General features: G+C 41.6%; 1 protein-coding gene across 2 annotated transcripts in view; it reads right to left on the reverse strand.

Annotated features, from left to right (window-relative positions):
- The window catches only part of CRIM1 (cysteine rich transmembrane BMP regulator 1), a 205,106-nt gene that overhangs the window by 72,338 nt on the left and 107,238 nt on the right, over positions 1 to 25,530 (reverse strand). For both annotated transcript variants that reach the window (XM_082356695.1, XM_082356694.1), the window contains exons 5-7: positions 12,172 to 12,293; positions 2,600 to 2,782; positions 2 to 199 (exon numbers count right to left, since the gene is read on the reverse strand). In XM_082356695.1, coding sequence (XP_082212821.1) covers positions 2 to 199; positions 2,600 to 2,782; positions 12,172 to 12,293 — 503 coding nt within the window. The remainder of the gene's footprint in view (position 1; positions 200 to 2,599; positions 2,783 to 12,171; positions 12,294 to 25,530) is intronic.

Raw genomic sequence — 25,530 nt, forward strand, 5'->3', positions numbered from 1 at the left:
CCTTCACACACGGGGCAACACTCCCCAGGCACTTTGACGGGGTTCATGCAGCTCTGTCCGCAGGCCGTCGCGACACAGTGGGGTTCTCCGTTGATGCATTGGCAAAACGTGCAGTCGTCCTCCCGCCACCGGTCCCCGTGGGCACGGATCTGACCATTGGCATAGCAGCCAGCGGGATTATTGAAAGGATACACGGGATCTAAATTAAAACGTGAGTTCAGAGTAAGACTGAGGGCATTCTACATCTCATCTCTGCCCGCACCTAGAGACATTTTTTTTCCCAGGTTCTCGTCATCAGCAGTTCTTTCCCAGCTGTGCTCAGCAGCAGCTCAGGGCTGCAGGAGGTGTCTCTAGGGGGACATGCAAAAGCAGCTGTCATGCTGAATTTCTGTCCACCCATCCTGACACGGCACACAGGGCAGGGGATCTGAGGCATAAAAACCAATGTGCAGGTGTTATCATTTCATAAAGGTGCAAAACTTCGTGGACGGAGCTGTGGGCTGGTCGTGCTGATCTGTTTTAGGCTCTGATGATGCCTTCTGAGTTGCCAGCTTAAATGTTTATTACACCTTCATTTTACCTCCTGTAAACTGGAAAGAATAATGCCCCATCTAACTTATAGTGAGCCTGTTATTTCTAGGACTAACTGAAGTCTATCCCACGGTGCCTGGAGGCACAGTGAGGTGTATACAGTCCCCTGCTGTGGCCTTATTCAGGACAGGGCTGACACAGCTTCTCTAAACCATACATGGCACTGCTTGTGCCCTGGAGGGAAAGCTGTGAACCTACGCCATTTTTCTCCCCCAAGCTGAGCAGTCAAGCAGCAGCTGAGGCTGGGGAACGTAGGTAGCCGAGGATAGTGTAAAAAAGTTTTCTGAGGTTGCTGACAAGCACATAAATAAAAAAACCCCAAATATCCTTATAAATGAAAGCAACTAGATAAATCACTCAATGTTCTTTTTCAGAAACATAAAATCTGGCCTCAAGAAGCAAGTGCTGCTGTGCTGGAAGCAAAGTCCAGGCAGTTCCGAGTTTGGTCCTCTTTATTCCAAAGAGGTAGTAGGGCATTACAAGAGAGTTAGAAGGCCAAAACTGAAAAGTATGCAGTCACAGCTTCAGAAGGGCAGTCTGCCAGAGATGCAAGCAGCCAAGAGACCTGAGTTAGATAAGACTTTATAAAATTTCTTTATAAAAAATATTACACTGCATACTTCATTTCTACTTTGAGCCTGGATCTGAATTCCAGGGAGTGAGACATAACCGGATCTTTGCCCAGACAACTCATTATGATTATTACACAGAGGTCCATATCTATGTTTTTACACGACCAACTAGCTAGGGAACAAATCAATTGGGAAGGTTAAAAGTTTGATGTGACTTTCTTAAAATCCCTGATGACACCTAAAAAGTGAACCACCTTTCTCCTATATTAGCAAAAATAATTTCTAACAGGGAAGACGGCCTCCCTGTTATGAACCACTGTTCAATGTTAGGAATGTAGTTTGCATACTCTAAGCAATTTCATATCTTCAGTATTATGTGGTAAACAGAGCTCAAATATTGAAAAGAAATGGATTTAGAAAACAGAAAAAGTTATGGAACATGGCATGAAATTCTGTCCTCCCATTTCACGTGCGGAGGTAAGGGCAGGGTGAGTGTCAGACATGAGACGGATGTGCCTGACTCCAGACTGAAGGTCTGTGGTCCGGGCAGGACAAGAAAGCTCACGCGATCCTCCTTTCTGGGGAAACAGTGTAGGGCAGTTAGACCAGAGACACAATCAGGCACTCACTGCTCCTGGCTTCACTGGAAACTCAGACAAGTGACTACTTTTCTGATTATCCTGATCCTTAAAATGTGTGGATTGTAGTACATGATATTCAGAGTTATCATTCTGAAATGTTTATTGTTTCTGAATAGGAGAGACAGGAGGGTCGAGCCTGCTGGAGGAACATGGACCTATTATTTCTTGGAGGGAAAAGGGGAATAAAGAGAAAGCAGGCCCTGGGGATCCTTCTGCCCAGGGCCACAGTGGACACTTGTCTGGGCCTTGCCCTGGTGTCACCACCGTGCCACACCATGACCCCACTCTCACCACCACACGTTTTCAAAGGACGGGGAGCCCTGCTCTCACCGGAACTGGCGTGGGTATCGGAAAGGAAACGGTCGGTTCCTTTCTGAGCTGACTGGCTGAGGTGGTCAGTGATTAGGGCGGTCCTGTCCTAGCTGAGCAATCTGAGGGGAGCAGGGTAGGTGGAATTGTAATGTCAGGATGAAGAGAAAGTCCCAGGACTTGCCAGGGAACTGCTGGAACCACAGAGGAGGAACAGAAAGCACCTCCGGGAAACCTCAGGTCGATCTGTGGAAACAGGTGACCGCTGTCTACCCCCAGGGTGTAACTTCCCTCAGGGAAGTACCGACAGTTTCAAACAGTCTACCTACCATTACCCAAGTCCTAAAAGGTAGACCACGATGACAAAAAACGGGAACTTCTTCAATCTTCCTCTATTTTGGAGTGAGATTGAAGTAGGTCAATTTTGATATTAAGTCCCTAAACCATGTCCCTTCTTCTTATTCTCTGATTGGCACCTGTCCTTACCTTCACACACAGGGCAGCACTCCCCTTCGGGCACATAGTATCTCTCGCAGTTCAGCTCACCACACTGGGCGGTGAAGCAGATGGAAACACCCCCTTGGCATCGACAGAACCGACAGTTGTCCATTCGAAACATATCCCCATCGCTATACTCCACATTGTTGAATACACAGGCTGGCTTTGTTTCTAAAGGAGTTAAAACAAACAAGGCAGATTCAAAGTCATTTCTGAGTGGTGTCCTTTCATACTTTTCAAACAGCCTCTAGAAAATACTGTCTGACAGCAGGTTAAAATTTGATGGAAACTTACTACACTCAATATAATTTTTTACAACAGAAGCGACAAAGCAATGCAAAGTAAGGTAGAATAAAATAAATAAAACACATCACTATTCTCATTATACTAAGGAATAGAAATTCCTCTTAGTAAAATCTATACTGGCGTCTCCTTATCCCAAATAAAGGTAACCATGTGACCATGAAACTCACATTTCTGATTTGTGCTTTAAAAAGATTTTTTGTTAAACAAAACTTTTTTTTGTTAAATAATTCTCTACCCTCAAGTAAATGATCCTGCCTCCACATTAGGTTTTGTTCTGCCTCAAAAAATTTATTTAGGCCTTTTAAGAGGTTATGTTCTTCTGTTTCTCCAGTGTTTTCTCCTAAATTCTTTTTTCTATCCTGTTTAATAATCTGTAATTATAATAGTGCTTGGCCTTTAAAAAAACACTTTCTACATGCATTGCCTCACTTAATCCCAATAACAAAGGTCTGATGTAGAAATACTTATCCTGAGTGCACAAGTGAGGAAATCCTGGGTAATTTGCTCAAAGTCACACATTTAGCAAATGATAGAAGCAAAAACAGTAGCTCTTCAACTAAAACCTTGTACTCCTTCCATTGTGTTTCAAGGCTATGTTCTGCTAAGGACTCAAAGCCCTGCACTTATAATTCTCATAATGACACCAATGATTTAAAATCTTTTCTCTGCCCTAAAACAGTCTCCCTAAATCCATTTCTTAACTCTAATTTTGGTTGACTTAAAAGAACTCCCACCAGACAAAGACATCACAAGAAAAAGAAAACTATCTCTTATAGACATAAAAAATCCTCAAAAAAAAAAAAAAAATACTAGCTGACTGAATCCAGCAACATACAAAAAAGATTATATACCAAGTGGGATTTATTCCAAGAATGCAAGGTTGGTTTAACATCCAAAAATCAATTAATGTAATACAGCATGTCTATAGAATAAAGGAAAAAAAAACACAGGATCATCTCAGTAGACATAGAAAAGATATTTGACAGAATTCAACACCCTTTCATGATAAAAACTTTCAGTAACTTAGGAGTAGAAGTTGTTAAACAGCAACTTGATAAATGGCATCTATGAAAAACCCACAGCTAACATCATACTTAATAGTGAAAGGGTGAATGCTTTTCCCTTTAAATCAGGAACAAGACAACAAAGTCCACTCTCACCACTTCGATTCAACTTTGTACTGGAGGCTCCAGCCAGGGCACTTAGGCAACAAAAAGACATAAAAAGCACCCATATGAGAAAGTAAGTAGGAAAACTCTCTCTACTTGCAGACGACATGATCTTGAATTTTAAAAGATTCTAAAGAATCTACTAAAAAACTAGTGAACAAAAAGTTCGGCAAGATTTCAGGGTACAACTGCAACTCAAATAAATTGTATATCTACACACTAGCAAAGAACAATCTGAAAATGAAGTTTAAAAAAATTCCATTCACAGTAGCATTAAAAAGAATAAAATATTTAGTAATAAATTTAATAAATGAAGCACAAAACTTGTACTTTAAAAACTAAAAAACATTGTTCAAAGTAAAGAAGGCCTAAATAAATGAAAATATATTCCATGTTCATGGATTGAAAGATAAATTGTTAAGGTGAAAATATTCCCCAAATTGATCTATATTTTCATTGCAATCTCTATCAAAATCCTACTTGGTTCTTTTGTAAAAACTGACAAGCCAATCCTAAAACTCATATGGAAATGTGAGGAACCCAGAACTGCCAAAACAACCTTGAAATGAAGAACAAAGCTAGAGGAGTCACACTTTCTGATTTCAAGACATACTACAATGCTACAGTAATCAAGACACTGTAGTACTGACATCAGGATAAATATACAGTTCAGTGGAATTGATTAAGAGTTCAGAAACAAACTCTCATATTTAGTGATTTTTAACAGGGTGTCAGGATAATTCATTGAGGGAAAGAATAGTCTTTTCAACAAATGGTGCTGGAGCAACTGGATATCCACGTGCAAAAGAATAAGAATGGACCACTATCATCATACCATATACAAAAAATAACTCAAAATGAATTACAGAACTATGATCTAAATGTAATAGCTCCAACTACAGAGCTCTTAGAAGATAACAGGAGTAAATCTTTGAGACTTTGTGATTAGGCAATGGTTTCTTAGATACGACACCAAAAGCATAAGCAACAGAAGAAAAAATAGTTGAACTGGACTTCTACTTTTGTGCCTCAAAGAACACCATAAAGAAAGAAAAAGATAACCCACAGATTAAAAATATTTGTAAATATCTGATAAAGGACTTGTATCAGAATATATAAAGAACAACAATAAAAACAACCCAATTGAAAAATAGCAAATATTTGAATAGAAATTTCTCCAAATAAGATACAGAAATGACCAAGAAGCAGATGAAAAGATGCTTAACATCATTACTTATTAAGGGAATACAAATCAAAGCCACAATGAGACATCACTTCATATCCTAGGATGGCTAAAATGAAAAACATATAGATAATAACAAATGCTGATGAGGATGTGGAGAAACTGAAACTCTCATACATCGCTGGTGAGGATGTATATGAAACCCAGAGTTACCGGAGGATCCAGCAATTCTACTCTTAGGTATAACCTTATCCAAGAGAAATGAAAACATCTATTCACATAAAAACTTGTACACAAATGTTTATAGCAGTGCTATTCATAATAACCAAAAAACGGGAAACAACCTAAACGTCTATCAACTGATGTATGAATGAACAAAATGTGGTATATCCATGTAATGAAATATTTCTTGGCCATAAAAAGGAATGAAATTCTGATATATATACTAAAACATAAATGAACCTGGGGAACATTATGCTAAGTGAAAGAAGCCAGTCAAAAAATACCACATACTGTATATGATTCTATTTATATGAAATGTCCATAATAGGCACATGTATAGAGACAGAAAGTAGATTAGTGGTTGCCAAGTACTGGAGGGTTTGGGGGAAATGGGGAGTGACCGTTAATGAGTTTGGGAATTTTGGGGGGATTGATGTAAGTGTTCTAAAATTGATTGTGAGAATCAAACAATTCTGTGACTACATTAAAAACAGTGAATTGTGCAACTTCACTTGGTGAAGTGCATAGTATGTATCTTAATAAAGCTGGTAAAATAAAAGTACTTCCAAGCTAAAGAAAGTTCTCCTGAGCTAATGCACCCTGTTTAATAAGATGGGAAAAACCAGATCATGATACACACAACTCTCATGGGCTCTGCTGTCCTAACGTCATTTCTCCATGTCACCTTGGATATTTGAAATATTTGAGACTTTCACTGCATTTTAATTTGAGTATATTTACATTTGTTTTGTACTTGGACAAACAAGTACTTTCTCAGTTGATTTTATAACAATTCTGTCAAGAAGACAGAACAAATATTAATAGCCACTTCTTCAATGAGGAAAATGAAATTTAAGGAGATCAGGTAACTTGTCTAAAGTCACATAACTAGTGTGAGATGAGATGTGTGTATATATTTACGCAAGCAGTAAATGTGCATGTCTGAACCTCTTCCCTAGTGCTGGCTGGATATACTATTTCTTTTTTCAGAAAACTCATGTCAGAAAGAATCATCTTATTACAGCTCAGAATTTATTATACTTTTAGCTAACATACTAAACTGAGCTGGGATTGGAAGAAACTGGGCAGCTGGACCACAAGTTCCAAAGTGTAGAAAATGGAGTGCTTTTTATCAATCAAATTTGCATGCTGTGGAAGGAGGCAAAATACTGCATTCTAACAAAATGCTGAGCTTCCATTCAAACTGAAGAAAAAAATATTTTAGAAACAAATCAATATTAATTATCAATACTTATTTGCCTTAATCAACCACAGCTACCATCTGGGTGAAGCCACAAATCTTGGTGTGAGATTTGAAGGAGTGAGAAGGGAAGGCTGTGGTTATGAATAAAGCGGCTCCAGATGAACTCGCTTTTACGGTGGGTTGTGCAGAAACGTGAGCGGGAGGGGATGGGATTGACAAAGAGTTACATTTCACTAGCTAAGGCACAGAGAGCAAGGGAATGGAATTTAGAGAGATGGAGAGTCCCAGAAAACACAGCCTTGAAAACACAATCGATTCTTTAGGATTAAAAAAAAAAAAAAAGTCACACAACATAATGAAATCCCTATTTGATGCTGAGACAAATTTATAGAAGCTCTTCAGAAAAGTGCATGATAAAAATGGCTGGCAGTGGTCTTTGAGGAGCAATGACCAATTACTTCTTCACCTGCTGGGGATACATGTGAATCTTCGAACCCTATGGAGTTTACCACTACGTCTATAAGAGGACATTTTCCATGGACAGAGAAAAGAATAATATTATAAATAAAATAATTTACTGTGTAACTTGTACTTATCAATGCATAAAAGTGCATATGCATTGAGATGCACAAAAGTGTCTTTTTAGGTATTTTTGCACGTTTTTTGTGTCTGCCCAATTAAATTTTATGTTTCTCAGTTCTGGAATATTCTCTTCCCTCTTTAACATATTCCAGAACTCCTGAAAAAGAACGTTATAGACTGTTAATAACTTCTACTGCCTGCCAAATTACACTGATTGGCAGACGGTGATAGGTATATAATTTTAGCAAAGGAAAAGACTAAAATGTAGAACTTCACATCAAATGTGAAAATGGAGAAAAAATCCAAATAGGTATACTTCCATTGCTTTTTCTCTTTAATATCTCAGTAGGAAATGGCTAATGTCTTGCCTCTGGTCTCCTTTCACTGGGGGTAAGCTGTAGAGGAAGCAAGTGGGCAGACTTAAGAAGTCAAAAGAGAGACAACTGTATGACAGATGAGAAATGTCTGAAAATTTCTCCATAAATCAGCAACAAACTGATGTAATCACAAAGACAGGGTACATGAGCTTCCAGATAGCTGAAGGAGGAAAACACCTTTTCTATGGGGGAGAAGCAGGGTGTGTGAGCTAGAGAATACCAGGCAGATACTACTTCAGGATAAGGGAAGGGGAACAATACTTACAAAATAGGACTGCAAAAGACTGTATCACTCTTAAGCAAAATTAGCTTGATAAGACCCCAGGAACACAACAGATGCTCAATAAATGCATACTGAGTGGAATATTTCTTTCAAAGTGCCATATTCTCTCCATCACTGTAGAAGTAGACATTATGTCCCTAGAAATATTACTGAGTATTATTGCTAAACAGACAATGGGTTATCATTAGAAGTTTTTGTACTAATTTTCTTAACAAACTGCAGGTCTTAGTTTTCTAGGCCCAAATTTTACATGAGGGGCAAGCTGACTTTGGGTATGGCTCTCCTGTGACTGATGGATTTGACATGTGAGTGTGTCTGATGCTGGAAGAGTCAGTTAGTGGCTACAACACTCAAACCATGATGTTCTAGTTTGGATTTCTGTGCATGTACATTGGACAGCTGATCATATCTAAGCAACCATATGACTGTTTCCATATTCTGGACGTGGATGACTTCCCTATTCAAACCCAAATGCCTCTAGAAATGAGCGAGCTGGGCCAGTGTAAGGCAATAGGGTGTACTGTAACCAAATGGAGAACACATGTCCATCTAAAAGTAGAGGCCATCACTCAGCTCCAGCTGACTAATGACAAAAGTTTTGCTTATGGGCAGGAGCAGACACAGAACTGTTTCTTGAAGAAGATCTGGGATTATTCAACACTGCTGTGGAGGTCATACTTCTAGGGGACGATACTAATGTCTTCTAAGTTTACACAAAAGGAGCTCAATCATACCACCTGTTCCTTTGGTTTCTAAACAACAGGGTTCTCATTCAGCCAATACCTCACAGGTCCTCCTTTCAGCCCTTAGTCACAGACCATAACAATCCGATGGGCAACTCTCCCATCCTCCCCCCACAAAATAAAACCGAACCCAACAGAAAAGAGAACGAAAATTTATGGAGAATGTTCTTTCCATCTATTCATCTAGGCTAATGTTTTCAAAACTCAGGAGTTCTTGGATTCTCTGTGAATATTTTTTAACCGTCTGTGTTCACTATAACGCTTGTCTTAAAAGAATAACATAAGCATATGGGTCACCTGGATGGCAGCTTAGGAGCCGAGTGCTGGCAGGCAATCTCTGTTTCTGCACATGGGGTTAGTTAACATGCAACCCACTGTCTCCTGAACTGGGGTTCCCAGATCTATTCCTACGTGTTCCTACACGTTTGGGGGTTTCTCAAAATCAATCAGTAGTCCTCTAAGCACCCAGGTTCCAGCTGGGTGTCAAACTCACCTCTGAAAACTGCTTTTGCTGAGGTGTATTTTAATATTTTGCTTTTGCTTTTTATTGAGAAGAGTAGCCAGAGGAAATCTGTTTCCGCATTTAAGGGATTAAAGCAACTAAGGATAGGATCTATTGTGTCATCCAGCGCTCTCTTTTCAAGCTTCCATACGAGCAGAGTATTGCCCTGTTCAGCAGGCTTCTTGTCTCTAAAAATAAGAACTGCAGATCTGATTCTATCTCCTTTTTCACTTTGATGGCCAGGACGCTGGGGGCCTAACTTGACATTTAACTCCAACAATTAAACAGACAGATGCTATGGCCTGCATACCTGTAGGCACTTTCTTTTTGCTTTTCATTTTCAACTTTTACATACAACTCTACGGTTCTGATTCTCTTTTCTCATTAATATTTTACCACTATGTTATTGTATCTGTTCTCAGTGTAAAGTTGCCTCAAATCCTTTGTGCATAAGCAAGGCTTTCTATATATATATATATATATTTTAAAGCCATATATATATGGCTTTTTAAAATATGTATATATAAAATAGACCTCTGCTCGTCTGGGCAATGATAATGAATTTTTGATATGTAATATCCTCTAATGGTGACCTTATGACAACAGTATGATTTTCCCAGGGCACCAGTTGCCAAATAAACAAACAAACACATACACTTACACACGAATATGTGTATGTGTGGAGGGGAGGTGTGTGTATGTATGTGACAAAAAAAGTGAAATACAGGCTTTGAGACAGAATTCCATAAACACTATTCTGTGGGATTTTGAATCTTCAGAGTACTGTAGTTTCTAGTCTCATCTACAATTGAATGACTAATATAGAAATAGACACACTATAGCAGGACACGAAATAAAGCAAAGATCACCCAACCAATTTATGGTGGCAAGAAAGAGGCAAACACCAGAAATCCTGTGACTGCTTTGTCATCTCAACATTTTCTCACAGCTGAAGGCAAGTCCTGTTCCTGAAGTCAGGGCTCTATAAATGGGGGCAAGGCCACTGAGGTGGCGGGGGGCAGTTATCAGCTGTCCAAACCGTATCACACTGGGGAGAGATGTAAAGTTAATGTCCTGATGAGAAAGTCATGACACTTGGGTTTCTATAATCAAGAAGCAAGGAAAGAAGAAAGGAACTCCTCTTCCTCACCCAGAGGATACAACAGCAAACTGTATTACTAGAGGTGATATTTCCTGGGGACAAGAGACTTAAGATTAAAGTGTAGGGCAGTAAAAGATGGCAAATTCCCATAAAGTAAGCCCTCTATGGGCTGATAATTAACAGCCACTCTAGAGGGAACTAAGATGATATGAATCAGATCACTTGCTCACTCACCCACCCAACTACCCATCAGAACCTGAGTGCACTCTGAGAGGCAGGCAATGTGCTAATAACACAGACACAAGGATAGATTCTCTGTTCTCTGGCAGTTCAGATTCTAGCATGAGAGACAGACGTGCAGAGGGATGAATACTGGAAGGAAGCACATCTGAGATGCTGGAAGCCCAGGACAAGGACCAACTACTTCTGTCTCAATGGTACAAGTTAAATATTCACAAAATGTCACCTACAATCAATTCACTTCAGCAGTACCAGAGGCTTGGCCATTTGCTGGTGGTTAACAGACATTACTACCGGCTGGATAATAATACGGGTGGAGAGAAGCACTGAGAAGAGATTTATGCACGTGGAACTTTTCCTGCACTTCTCCCTGCATGCCTGTATTTATAAAGGTCTTTAAGTCAGGAGGCTCCCCTCACCTTCTCCATCCCCCTGCAATGTCCAGAACAGCATCTTTGGATATGAACAGGAGGTGGGCACACAAAATTATAAAGACTATTTGCTCTTGAGGCACAATTTCAAGTGCTTCACATATAAAACCTCATTTAATTTACTGTTATTCACTCCATTTGACAGATGTGGCAACTGAGGCCCAGGGAGACCAAGGGATGCCCAAAGTTACACAGCTACTAAATGGAGGAACTAGTTTTCAAACTGAAGTCATTTAGTTGTAGTCTATGTTCTTTTTTAACCACAAAGCCATACTACAAGTGTTTCTTCAAAGCAAAGCAAAGCAAAACAAAACAAAATATGCAGCCACTGGACTAAATACTACAGGACTCGGTGAAACAGGTCTGGACTTTAATATAACCTTTTCTTGTGGGGGAGGGGCAGCTTGGGAGGAGGGCAGAAAAGCTTCTGAACCCCGATTTCTTGTAGGCAGCAAATATGGACGCTTCTATATGCGTAATTTTGTTATATTTGTCCAAATCCAAAATCATTTTCCCTGTGTGTCTAGGTGTTGACTAAACAATGTCCTCTAAAATTACTGACATTTCACTTGCTTGAGTTTATTCTTTGTTTTTCTTCTGAAAATTCTGATGGAGGGACATGTTTTAGGCTCTCCTCCCTTCTAGCATCTAAATTCAATAAATGCCAGGTCAGCACACACCAAGGGAGAAAGGTGGATTCTATTTGAAGTAATCTTATGACTGAAGGATTGTTTTTCTGGTCCACAAGCTTCCAGCTCCAACTAGGCCAATATAATGGCCTCTAAGTAGGAAAACGCTAAACTAGAGGAACAGTGTCTTTTCTCTTTCAAATTGTGGACACTCCAATGTGGTGTTAGTTACAAAGATTACCTCTGACAATAATGCAATGAGATCTTGAATGATAGGAGGGAGATGACCACATTTTCCATGATCCTTTTCTTGCAATCCTAAAATTTCTGAACTACTGAAACACAGCAGAATATGATGGCTACATGCAGTCTGTGATTACACTTCCAAAATGCTCCTTCTAATGGATGGAATGATGATTCCTTTCCTTTCTCTACTGCCTAGTGGGATCTTAAACAAATATTCTGAGTTTCATCAAGTCCCTGAGTATATTCTCTGCCTTTTAAAAGACAGAAACAGCTAGATTGAACCCTCCCTCCTCCTCCTGCACAAATGTACACTCTCTGAGAACAAGAGAAACCCCACGTACCATTAACACATTCAAAGACATCACAGCACTTTCCAGGTGTCCCATCTCCACGAGAGACTATGCGGGGAGTGGATCCCACCTCACACACGGGGAAACCACATAAGCCAGAGAGACACTCGCATCTGAAACCAAAGAAAAGGGAAGGAAAACCCCATGAATAAACAACAACACAGAAGTCGGGAGACCACAGACAAAGTGGCTGTGGAAAACTATTCACCCCTCTCTATGACACTGTCCTGTTTATCTGGTGTCGCTGGGGAATGGGGAGCGTGTCCTAACATAACTGGCATTCCAGATAACTAAGGCTCATCTCCTCAGTATACGCCCAGATATTTAACGTTAACCATTTTGACAGAAATATTCCTAAAATGCATTACTTCATTTCTTACTTAACCAGACTGGTATTGAGCATAACAAACATTTTCTTGATGACTCAGGGCCATCTTTACATGCATACATTATCCTGTTACTCCAGACATCAGTGATGCTTGCACGGTCTGACACAGAATGATCCTCCTGCGTTAAATGATTCTATGTTGCTGCTTGGCTGCTGTTGACCTTTAGGTGTTTTTCAGCAAATTTTCTGACTCTTCTTTCAACTAATAGGTTATTAGTGTTGGCTTTTTTTTTTTTTTTTGTAATCTGTGTGATTGTGTCTAGTAGCATCCTCCTCTGGAGCTACATTAATTAATTTATAATTGTGTATAATAAAAGAAATAGACTCTGATTGAAGACCGAGGAGCTTTGTAAATAAAGGGCATAAGCTTTAGCAAATGGAGTTTGTGACAGCTATCTGGAAGCTGAAGGTCTTAATGTTTTGGACCTTCTAGGCTGCATGTGTGCACTTCTCTGAATGCAAACTACCTCTGTTGGCTCTCACCCTTAACTTCAACTCCGCTGCAAAACTTGCCTGGCCATAGGAAAAGAAGAGGCAGGTAAATAAAAGAGGAGAAAAAGATACTGTCAACTGCCTGATGTTGATGTGTTATAATGAAATAAGAGGCAGGAAATGAGAAGCTCAGGGCAGCAGGGTGTCACAGGATGTAAATGTAATACAAGGAAGGAGCAGCTAGACTCTGCCCTGGGACTCCCCTGGCAATGGAAGCGTGGGTCAGAGGGTAGAGAGGATGACTAAGGGAGTTCCCAGGTTGGCAGGAGTGAAAGGAAGACATCCTAAAAAGAGACATCCTTGCCGGAAGTATGTGGGTATTTATGTACCAGAGAGGACAAGATCAGGGGAGGGTAACATTCCCAGCAGGGAAGAACCATTAGCACATTAATTCTGTTTTTTCCCTCTTCTTATTTGTTTTGTTCTCCTATTTTTCTTTGGATCTTTCATAAATTAAAATATGATTGTTGTCCACAAGTACTTCCATAATCAGGCCTAGAGGTTTAATGACATTTATAGTTAACTGTGGAACTAAAAAGGAAATGAATTAAGTTAAAATTTGCACCAAACACCATTAAAGCCACTGGAAAGGTGTGAATATCCCCTCTCAGGCTTCTTCCATGTGGGGAGATGGTTATATATGGATTATATTGGAGAAGAGGGTGTTAGGTAATTAAAGTTTTGCTGCAATGGTATTTCTGACTATGGTTTAAAATAAATGTTTGGCTGTTTTGTGTGAGCAAAGCTGGGAGCTCTTGATTCATAATCTCTATTCCTACCGGACAATCACCTTCTATAGCTGAGTAAATATGAACTGAGCTTTTAGTCCCTGGTTAAGGTTATCCCACAGTCTCTCATTTGTATGTGCCTAGGCACTGCAGTTTTAAGCAGATGATCATATCCCTGTGACATTACAGTAACAATAGCTCATTTACATTTATTGCACTTCATACTCTGTACAACTTAAACTCTTCAGTTTACAGATTAATGGGGGTAGAGTACTGAGAGGCCCCACCCTGATCGCAATATCTGGATGTCATTACAGTGAAAGCATCCTACAAGAATAGCTGACTAACCTTTTTCCACATCTTTGGGAATTCCCCTTCTCTCCCACTGACGTGTCCTAGGAAATTACTTTAGGTTAAACACCAGGAAGCCCACGATCAACCAATAAATACCTCCTCTGATGCCTTTCAACCCTTCAGAGACCTTTCCTCAATACGTGTGTGCACTTGCGTGCCAGGCTTTCTGCTGGGCCGACAGAAATCACACCAACCTGAAAACCATGACTGAGTTTGCCTTTTTTTCCGCTTTTTACATTTGATCTATTTCCCAACATTTAAACATCTCTCTTGTTTTCTCAGAGACCCATACAGGTTGTCTCCAGCATGTTGCAGAAGATCTAAAACTGCACAACTGCCTAGTGACCCACTTAGGAAAGGAAAACCCTTTAGGTTGAATTTTTACTTCTAAACCCAGAATGATTGCACACTAAAGATCCAAGGATTCAGATGCCCTGGTTTTGGCTGGCAGGCTGGCTCCCAGCTCCTTCCCCTTCTCTACCAGCCCCTTGGCAAGCCCTCCCTACTTACTGCCACCTTTTGATTGTTCACAGCTTCCCCGAACCTGAGACTAGCAGATGTTCAAGACCATTAGCACCTTAATAAAGAAGGAACTTATGAAGGAATCAGAAAAGGTTAAAATCTGGGCTCACATCAGATATCTATCGAGCAAGTATCTATTACGTTGAGACTTCACAAAACTGCTTTCTTTGCAGATCAAAAATAGTCAAATAGCAATTTCACAGAGTTCAACATAATACAACTCATGTGAGTTATTTTTCGACAGATACGTCTACACACACTCTCAGGTAACAAACGGGGGCCTCATCAGGACGCTTATTTGCCAAGGAAATGTATTATGTCTATACATAATAAATCAAAATCAAACAAGGCTTCCTATCCTGTATTTTCCACTAGAAGAGCCTAGAGTCTTCTTGTAGTGAGTCACTGAATTACGGAACAACTGAAGCACTCAAACAGAATCTTGCCCTCATCACCTTTTCTCTTCATTCTGATTCTTTTTTTGGTCCCTCCTCCCAATCTCCCTCTTACCCTTTACCCCAATGCCTGGATAAAAAGCAAGCAATGGAATGGAGAAAACATGTGGATTAGCGGCTGAGGAAATGGACTGACATGAGTAAATTGATGTCCACACTTACCCCTCACTTCTAAAACCTTCCCTCCTCCAACTTCCAGCTTCCGACCTGGTCTCCTCTCACCAAAGTCTCCCCTTCTCCCAGTTCATGCCACGCCCATCCTATGGCTCAGTTCCTGTACTTCTGGAGTCAAAAACCTTCAGTTACTCTTCATTTAACTGATCAACTTCTCAGCCTAGCATTCAACACTCTCAAGTCCACAGATCTTTATTCGAATTCAATCTCGCAGTATTTCTCTTCATTCTCCTGATGCTACAGTCACCTTCTATTCTCCAAACAAGCCCTCCCTTTGCTGTCTTTCCACTGCTCACCCTACTGTCTCCTGAACATTCCTTATCTAGCCCTCATCTCCAGCTGTCTGTCTAGATACCATCTGTCTTTCCAGGCCAACCTCAGATAATAGCTCCTCTCTGAAACCCTGAATACCACACTTCTCTTAGGACACCTGGAGCAGAAGTGCTAAGGGTTTTTAAAGAAAACAAATAAATAACAGTTTTACTGAGATACAATTCACATACTGTAAAATTCACCCTTTTAAAGTATACAATTCAATGGTCTTTATATTCCCAGAGTTGTGCTACCATCACCGCTACCTAATTTTAGAACATTTTCATCATCTCATAAAGAAACCCTGTACTTCCCATTTCTCCTCTCCCAGCCCCTGGCAACCACGAATCTCTGTTCTTTCTCTATGGACCTACCTATTTTGGTCAGTTCACATAAACAGAATCATGGGCTAAGGGCTTTTTAACCTCCAACAAGAAGCAACTTGTATTTGCCATTTGCCTGAAAAATCAAGCATTTAATGTTATCCTCAGTATTAAGATAATCATCAATCAAAGTACCAAACTAATAAATGTCTGCATAATGTAATCACAGCTGCAGCCAGGTAGGCTGGTGAAGCTGTCTTTTTTTCTCTCTCCAGCAGGTAATGGATTCAGCTTAGTGGGCATGTGGGTGGCTGAGTACAAAGACGAACAGCACTCAGAAAAACCATCTAAGCCCCTAGAGGGCACTCCCCTCCTTAGGAGGCCCATGCTGGCTGCTCTGCGGGCTCAGAGGCAGTGCACACTCATGCATTCCCTTCCGGCCGTTTGTTTCCTGGTCTACACAGACAGTCCCAGAGTCCTAGCACAGCTTACAGGGTGCTCCCAAGTCTAGGCTCTACTGCTCCTCTAGCTTCCACATTCTACTGGCCCCTCTACATGCTCCTGCACACGTGAGTAACAATGGCAATCTGCCATTCACTGAACCCCTACACCCACTCCCGTCACTCAGTGCCACAAGCTCAGCGTCCACTCCGCCTCAAATCCCTGCCTCTCTTGTACCCCAGGTGAATTCCACACAGCCTTAAGGCCACGGCCCTACAAGGCTTTCTCCGACCAAAGAAGCAACCAGGATTAGTTTTCTCTCCTCTTGGAGTGGACCTGTTCCTCCTATGAAGTCAAAATCCTACTGTTTCTCCTGTGAATTCCCCTAGTGCAGGGGCATGTCTTATTTGTCTTGTAAATGAAAAAATGAATGACATGAAGACATCCAAACAATAATCTAGAATAAACATTTTTTTTTTTCATGGCTAGTAAGTCAGAGGTTAGGCCATGCATTGTTTTTACAGTTTTTATGTTTATAAATTTTAAACTCAGGGCTAATTGGTGCAGTGCTTTTCAAAATCAGTCTGTGGAGGGAAAGACTATGGAATTTGTTTAGAATGCAGATTCCAAGGTACCACAGTCAAGGACTGTTTCTCAGAGTCTGGGGCAGGGCTCCAGAATCTGCCTGTATAATAAGCTCTCCAGGAGACTCCACTGGAGGGAATCTGGGACCCACTTTCTGAACAACTTGCTCCTAAAGGTGCAGTGTCTCAATCATCACAGTTTAATTTGTACTTTCCATTGGAAAAAGCTGTGTACAACTAGTTTTATCATTTTAATTAGTAGCACATTTTTATTAGTAGCACTTGCTCCTGCCTGAATACAGTTGCCTATGAGTGAGAGACACATAGAGCGAAGAAAACAGTAACTTTATTTACTATCCAATACCATCCATCATCCACCAGAAAATGGATGACTGCTAGCAAGCCACTTAAACTCTGGGATGCTCAGTTTTCTTGTCCATAAAACAAGATGGTTGGACCTTAATGAGCTTTCTCCAAACTATAAAATCCTGTGATTCTATTACTGTCATTCCCATCACTGCCACAGTCTGATTCCAGCTCATCCCCTTCCGCGGCTTCTCCTCGCCTGCACTCTGTCCTTGGAGCACATCACCATCTCGCCCTTCCACACCCACCTCCTCCTTACCAAGCACCTCAACCTTCAGGCCTGGCTCAACATGGGCCTTGTCTCTGACGTTGTGTTGTTTTGTTTTGTTTTTTGTTTTGTTTTGTTCTGTTTTGGAGGGGAATGCAGGAAAAGAAACAATATACTCAACAAGTTGAAGAATCAACAGTTTGTTTCACCAGAGTGACTAGAGAAACTGTAAAGGATGCTAAACGATAGGGAGTTAGAAGAAGACACCGTGGGGCGAGGAATCCTCTTTGCCACTCCCACCACCACTCAGCAAAGCAGCAAACTGTCAGCCTCCTCATCTTCCCCAAGCAGATCCTTATTCCCTGCCCCTTCCTGGAGGGAAAACGACTCAGTGAGGCCCCTGCAAACATGTCTCCCAACCCTGCATTTATTCCACATCCAAACTGAGTGTTGAGCCCTTTGAAAGGGGAGAAACACTGTCTATAAATCAAAAACAACTCTATTCAGGTGGGAAGGAAGGCTCCCTTCACACAAGAATGAATGTGGAATTAAAAGGGCAAAGCATGTGTACTACTAGGATTCCACACAGGGTAACAATGAAACTGTCAGCAAAGGAAGTTACAATGACACATAAAACATATTCTTATCCTATAAAAAGTATTTTCAACTTTAATTAAATCTGATGTACTATCTTTCTACGGATTAAATTTCTTACCTCTTTCTAGGTATGGGTAAGATTAAAAAAGAAAAGAAGACTGCAAATTAAACATCCAAAAAGAAATGGGTTTCCCACCTCAATGGGTTTCCATCAACTATCCTGATGGAAAACTGCACTCCTCCCTACGGAAGTTTCTTAGGACCACCATGTTTCTCCTGCCTCATTATAAGATTTACTGCTAAGTAACAAACCCTCCTTCACCCTTTCTCCTGCTCATTCCTCCTGTGATGCCTTACATTTCCACCACCCAGGGGGTTAGGCACGTGCCTTAGTTGCAGCAGCAAGCACACGACCCAGCTCTAAGGATCACACGTGCCTCCTTCCAGAAGCCTCCCTGCTCCTCTTTTCACCTGTAAAACCAGAAACCCCATGTTCTTCACCACTTTCCCTTCAGAGACAACAGCAAACTCACTCTGCATTTTTGGTTGCTGTTGTCATGTTTTGCTTTTTTCTGCGGGGAGCAACCGAAGGATATGCTCCAGTATAGGGACGGTATCAACTGAGGGCAAGTAGGTAAGATATTCCTCCGCATTTCTTACTACGCAGTATTGGCAGTAATGATAAGGTCCACTGCAAGCCCTTAATGACGTAGTCATTTTAGCTGCCCTCTTCCCAGCTTTCTCAAGGAGCAGATGATTATGGCTGGATCCTCAAGGCTGGCCTATGGCTCAGGAAACTTATCCTTAGGTGCTAAGTTTGAGAGAAAAGTGGTATAAACTGTAAGAAAATAGAGGCAGTGGGCCCGCATGGTTCCTGGAAGATCTATAAATTATCTTTCAGAGTCAAGCCCCACAGTAAGCAGGTGAGGTCAGGAGAAAGCAAGGGCACTTCACCTCGGGTACCGCCTCCACGTGACTGCTTAAAGAAGAGGAGAGTTGGGGCAGTTCCCAAGAGACTCCCTCCTGCAAGGGAGCCAGAGGCACAGACACACAGCTGGGAAGCACCCCCAGGGCCCGTGCCCCTGTAGAACCGTGAGAGCTGGGATCTGGCAGGCATCCTAACTGCTCTCAGTTCAGCCCAACAAGCTGATAACAACCACGTCCCAGGACAGGTAGGCTCTCTGCCTTCACCTCCCCAGGCCCGGGGGAAAGACACTGGCGTGTGCTCCCACAGTGGGCAGGACGGCCGCAGAGGGGGACAGGAGAGGTGCATGGAGACCCAGGCGGGGAAAGCAGGAAGGAGGGGAAACCGGCACGTGGCACTCTGAGAAGGAGGAGGAGTGGGTCTGGTGGGGACAGGACCTTGTAACAGAAACACCAGGTGTTTCCATTTCAGGGCTGGATTCGCCGACCGTATTAGAAATGGATGCTTTGGAATGTGGAATCAGCTTGTTGGTGAACGTGCAGTGATCCCGTAACTATCTGCCGAGTGTGTGCGTGTGGTAGGCACTCAGCCGGGTAGGGCTGGGGATACACGGGGTCCTGACCCTCCGTTTAGGAAGTCTGGTTTAGGGAGGTGTCAGATATACATAATCACACACCAGAACACAATCGGATGGGGACTATTCTGTCTCCTCCCCGGAGCACGTGACGCACAAACACTAACGACATCAGGACTGAACCTCCTATTTGAGAATCTGGACAAATCCTCCACGGCCTGGGCTGGGCGGCTAACGCTCCTTCTGCAGCCTGAGCTGGTGCTGAAAGAGCTGACTCTGAGCACACGTCCACGGGCTCCCTGTGGGCTGTCGACTCCCAGACCTCTCATCCTTGTCATCAGTGCAAAGTGCAAGGTCCTCTGGTCTCCCGTCCTCAAGGGAATGCACATCCCCACAGAGAATCGCTCTGCTTCCCAAGGACTCATCCTCCCACGCCCACTGCTCTGCCTTCCCCACCCTTTCCTCTCTCAGCATCTGATCACCATCACAGAGTACACCATCAAATCTGTCCTAACCTGGCTCGCCTGAAAACACTACTTCCTTACCGTGAGACCATGAATTTCCCCACACTCACTCTTCACCTGGGGTGGAAGGGAGGCTGACCGTCCCCAAGCTGACCACCGTGGGCTAGCCCAAGGAAAGCTGTTGCTTTCCTCCCTCATGCAGGCCCTCCCTCTCTGTGGCTTTGTCTCCTGCCCATTTCCTATGGGGGTGGAGGTTCAGAGAATGTACTCTGACATCCGGCAGTCTTAGGTTTGAGTTCTGGCCACTTAGGAGCTGTATGACCTTGGGCATCACATCACCCCTCTAAGCCTCACTTGTACCGCATGTAGGACGAGGGTGATTAAAGTACCCATATCTCACAGGACTGCTATGTGGATTAAATAAACTGATATGTGAAAAGTACCCAGGATAGTGCCTGGAATACAGAAGTCCTCAACACCTGTTAGCTATTTTATATATATCATTATTATCTGGAAGCTTACGGGTCTATGTGGAGGAAGCAGTTTCAACATCCTGACCTCGCTTGATCTTTTGGAATCCAGTGACCCTTGCTGCCCCTCCACTTCAGCCACTTTCTTTACTAGCCACAGCAATCTCAAATTTCAAGTCAGATATCCTAGTCGCTGAGCACAACAGTTCATCCTTCCTTCCAGGTCTCTCAGGCCCAAGCTCCCACCACACCAACTCTTCAACCTCCCAGAGCCATCTACTCCCAAATCTCTCCCTTTTCTTCTTAGCGTGGGCCTCATCCTGATGGTACCTCCTTAACAATACAGCCCAAGCCCATGGCGTTTTACCTGAGTCACCACCTTCATGATACTTCTAAATTTCCTGCCCCTTTAACCTCCATCCATATCTTCTCTCTCGACACCAACCCCAAGTCAGTTACACCCAGAGCTGGCAAACCTGTATTCATTCAAAGGGAAGTGGGATGTTGCAGACAACTCTAGAGGGTCTGTGTCCTCTGAAGGGGCTTCACTACTCACTCCGTGCAGAAACGTAGAGTGTTGCTATACCTTTCAACTGCTCAAGAGAAGCCAGAGTTTTACGTCAAGCATCCCAGTTTTTAAATGCTGATGACTAATTTAAAGATGGCAAAAAAAAAAAAAAAAGGCAAATCAAAGAAAACATGTCTTGGGGTCAAATTCAGCCCAAAGGCTGCCAACTGCAAATATGCAAGCTGTTGATGACTGGTGGAGAGAAAAAAAAAAAAAAGGGTACACACTCAGCAGTAGCTATTCCACCTCTTCAACACTGGAGTCCCTCACGTGTCCAAAGACTTCCATTCATCCCTAAGGATCATTCTTCCAACTAGAGGCACAAAGAGCTGATGCTGTGTGTATATGTGTGAGTAGGGGAGTGTGAGTGGGCACAGATGGGAAGTGTCCAGCAAACAAGGGGAAGTGGAGATGGAGGGAAAGACATTCCAGGAGGAGGAAAGAACCTACTCACATCTACAGGGCAAGAAAGAATAGAGTGTTTTAGGTTGGAGCAAATGGTTCAGCCACCAGAAGCATATTCTGTGCTGGGATTGGGACTGGAGGATACTGTGGGGAACTTGCAGGAGGCATGGCTAGTGAGATAGGCCAGAGCTGGGTAACAAGGGGCCTTGCATACCATACTAAGAAGTATCTTTAATTGAAAGCAATAAGAAAGTAATAAATATCTTGAACAAGTGATGGAGTCTTGCAAAGAGATGATTATCTAAGAAAAAAAACCAACACTGTCATGAATTCCATTTTTCTTGAATCATAAAGATAGGCAGGATTAGTCGTAATGTTTTTTATTTTTTCTTTTTCTTTTTTGTACTGAAGTGTAGTTGACTTTTTTCTTTTTTAAACATCTTTATTGGAGTATAATTGCTTTACAATGGCGTGTTAGTTTCTGCTGTATAACAAAGTGAGTCAGCTATACATATACATATCTCCCCATATCCCCTCCCTCTTCCATCTCCCTCCCATCCTCCCTATCCCACCCCTCTAGGTGGTCACAAAGCACCGAGCTGATCTCCCTGTGCTATGCAGCTGCTTCCTACTAGCTATCTATTTTATATTTGGTAGTGTATATATGTTCATGCCACTCTCTCACTTTGTCCCAGCTTACCCTTCCCCCTCCCCGTGTCCTCGAGTCCATTCTCTACATCTGTGTCTTTATTCCTGTCCTGCCCCTATGTTCTTCAGAGCCATTTTTTTTTTTTTTTTTTAGATTCCATATATATGTGTTAGCATACGGTATTTGTTTTTCTCTTTCCGACTTACTTCACTTGTATGACAGACTCTAGGTCCATCCACCTCACTACAAATAACTCAATTTTGTTTCTTTTTATGGCTGAGTAATATTCCATTGGATATATGTGTCACATCTTCTTTATCCATTCATCTGTCAGTGGACACTTAGGTTGCTTCCATGTCCTGGCTATTGTAAATAGTGCTGCAATGAACACTGTGGTACACGACTCTTTCTGAAGTATGGTTTTCTCAGGGTATATGCCCAGTAGTGGGATTGCTGGGTTGTATGGTAGTTCTACTTTTAGTTTTTTAAGGAAACTCCATACTGTTCTCCATAGTGGCTATATCAATTTACATTCCCACCAACGGTGCAAGAGGGTTCCCTTTTCTAGTGGTAATGTTTTAAGTTGTAAGACACATTAAAAGTTTAAAAATCAATGACCACAATAGCCTAGAATGCCCTTTCCTCTTTCTCCATCTAGTGAACTCTGACTCATTCTTAAAGACTGAGCTCAGAAGTCAAATCCAACAGTTTTCCAAATAGGATCTCTTTGCTCTGTGAGCTTACTGTTTTTTGCACACTTCTGTTTCTAAAGCACATAGCCCTCTAAATTGCATTGTTTTCTACATGTTTGCCTTTCCTTGATTTATTTTAACATCTTTATTGGAGTATAATTGCTTTACAATGGTGTGTTAGTTTCTGCTTTATAACAAAGTGAATCAGCTATACATATACATATATCCCCATATCTCCTCCCTCTTGTGTCTCCCTCCCACCCTCCCTATCCCACCCTTCTAAGTGGTCACAAAGCACCGAGCTGTTCTCTCTGTGCTATGCGGCTGCTTCCCACTAGCTATCTATTTTACATTTGGTAGTATATGTCCATGCCACTCTCTCACTTCGTCCCAGCTTACCCTTCCCCCTCCCCGTGTCCTCAAGTCCATTCTCTATGTCTGCGTCTTTATTCCTGTCCTGCCCCTAGGTTCTTCAGAACCACTTTTTTTTTTTTTTTAGATTCCATATATATGTGTTAGCATACGGTATTTGTTTTTCTTTCTGACTTACTTCACTCTGTATGGCAGTCTCTAGGTCCATCCACCTCACTACAAATAACACAATTTCGTTTTTTTATGGCTGAGTAATATTCCATTGTATATATGTGCCACATCTTCTTTCTCCAAAGAAGATATACAGATTGCCAACAAACACATGAAAGAATGCTCAACATCACTAATCATTAGAGAAATACAAATCAAAACTACTATGAGGTATCACCTCACACTGGTCAGAATGGCCATCATCAAAAAATCTACAAACAATAAATGGTGGAGAGGGTGTGGAGAAAAGGGAACCCTCTTGCACTGTTGGTGGGAATGCAAATTGATACAGCCACTATGAAGAACAGTATGGAGGTTCCTTAAAAAACTAAAAATAGAACTACCATACGACCCAGCAATCCCACTACTGGGCATATACCCTGAGAAAACCATAATTCAAAAAGAGTCATGTAGCACAATATTCACTGCAGCACTATTTACAATAGCCAGGACACGGAAGCAACCTAAGTGTCCACTGACAGATGAATGCATAAAGATGATGTAGCATGTATATGCCTTTCCTTTAGATGGTAAGCTCCTTGACATCAGTGTCTACGTCTTATTCCTACAAGGTTAGCATAACATCCAGCACATGATAAACACTCGAATATTTCTTCTCCACACAGACTAAAAACACTATGGGATTCAGATGCTAGGACTTGCCACAGCTTAACTATCTATAAATTTAACCAGAAGCATATACTGTGGGAGGCAATGATGAGATTGAGACTTACAAGGTGCATCCCTGTCCTCAAAAAAGTACACAATTTAATGTCTTAGGAAGTGTCATAAGAGTCTTCAAGAATCCATGATCTAGTTATGAAGATCAAAGTACTCCATCATCTTATCATAAGAGTCATGACATACAAACAAAGGCAAAATCACGAAAGGATCTTTTAAAATGCACTTGTCTGCATGATACGTTCACAACAGATTAACTGGGCATCAAGTCCAAGAGAAACCAGCTGTCTCCACCTTCAGGGTTGCAGTCAAGCAGTTAAACATCTGCTGGGCAAATATAACCCTGAACCCTCTGCACTCTGTGTCTACACAGTGGTGAGTCTTATCACTTACATCCTATGTAAAGGTGCAAATGAAGAGTAAAATATAGTCCACCAAATTTGGGGTTGCTTCTGGCATTTCCAGAAGAGGTAGGATTTTAATATGTTAGATTTGCTTATTAGTTACGTAAACAGCTTCACAGAACATTTCTGCAGAACTGTCTGGAGCTGTTCTTCCATTCAGCTGTGTCATGACGGTGACGATTTCAAAGGAGGGTGGGTGGGGAAAGCCCTCTGAGGTTCAATATTATCCGGGCTGTGGATTCCACTTTCCAACTTAATTGAAAGTCTTATGGAATTCAGCTGAGTTACTCTCTTTGAGCGAGAGTCAGAAGGCCATGTCTTCATCATCTGGTGATGGCCAGGCTCACTCAGATCAAACTGAAAGCCTCTGAGTGAGAGCCCTGAGCTTTGTTTCAGGACTGAAACAAATATAAACTAAGACGGGACACTGGTCAAATGCATGGTGAAATGCAAAAGACATAAGGCACTAGTATAGGAAGTGCAGGGCTTACACATCTGAAGTGAATTATTGACAAATTAAACTCTCTACTAGGGAGATAGTTCATCTCCAATGGTCAAGGGCTTTACTTCTAGGAAAGCATATTTTCTTCATTCTGGGGATAAGTCCAATAATAACATGGAATTCCTACAATTATTTTGTTTTAAAAACATCAGAGTTTAATATAGTCTCTGGCTTTTTTCGTCATGAGTTGACTTGCTCTTTTGGGCCAAAAATTACTGTGACAGAGGGCAACAGAATAGACGTTCTTTTCTTAGTTGAGAAAGAAGGGCTTCAAATATATTTCCAAATTTTTCTGCATGTGTTTAGAAACAGAGAGAATGCTACCATGATAGCATGTCAAGAGTCAGGAATGCTTTAAATCTGTGCTATGCTAATCCATATTTTACATATTGGATAACTTAATTTTATTTATTCCCCAAAAGCAGCTGGATAAATTATTCAAATTAAAGGGAACAACCAAAAAGTGAACTGAATTAGAGATACTTGTCTA

Source organism: Balaenoptera borealis, assembly GCF_965194805.1.
Source record: "Balaenoptera borealis genome assembly, chromosome: 15".
Lineage (NCBI taxonomy): Eukaryota > Metazoa > Chordata > Mammalia > Artiodactyla > Balaenopteridae > Balaenoptera > Balaenoptera borealis.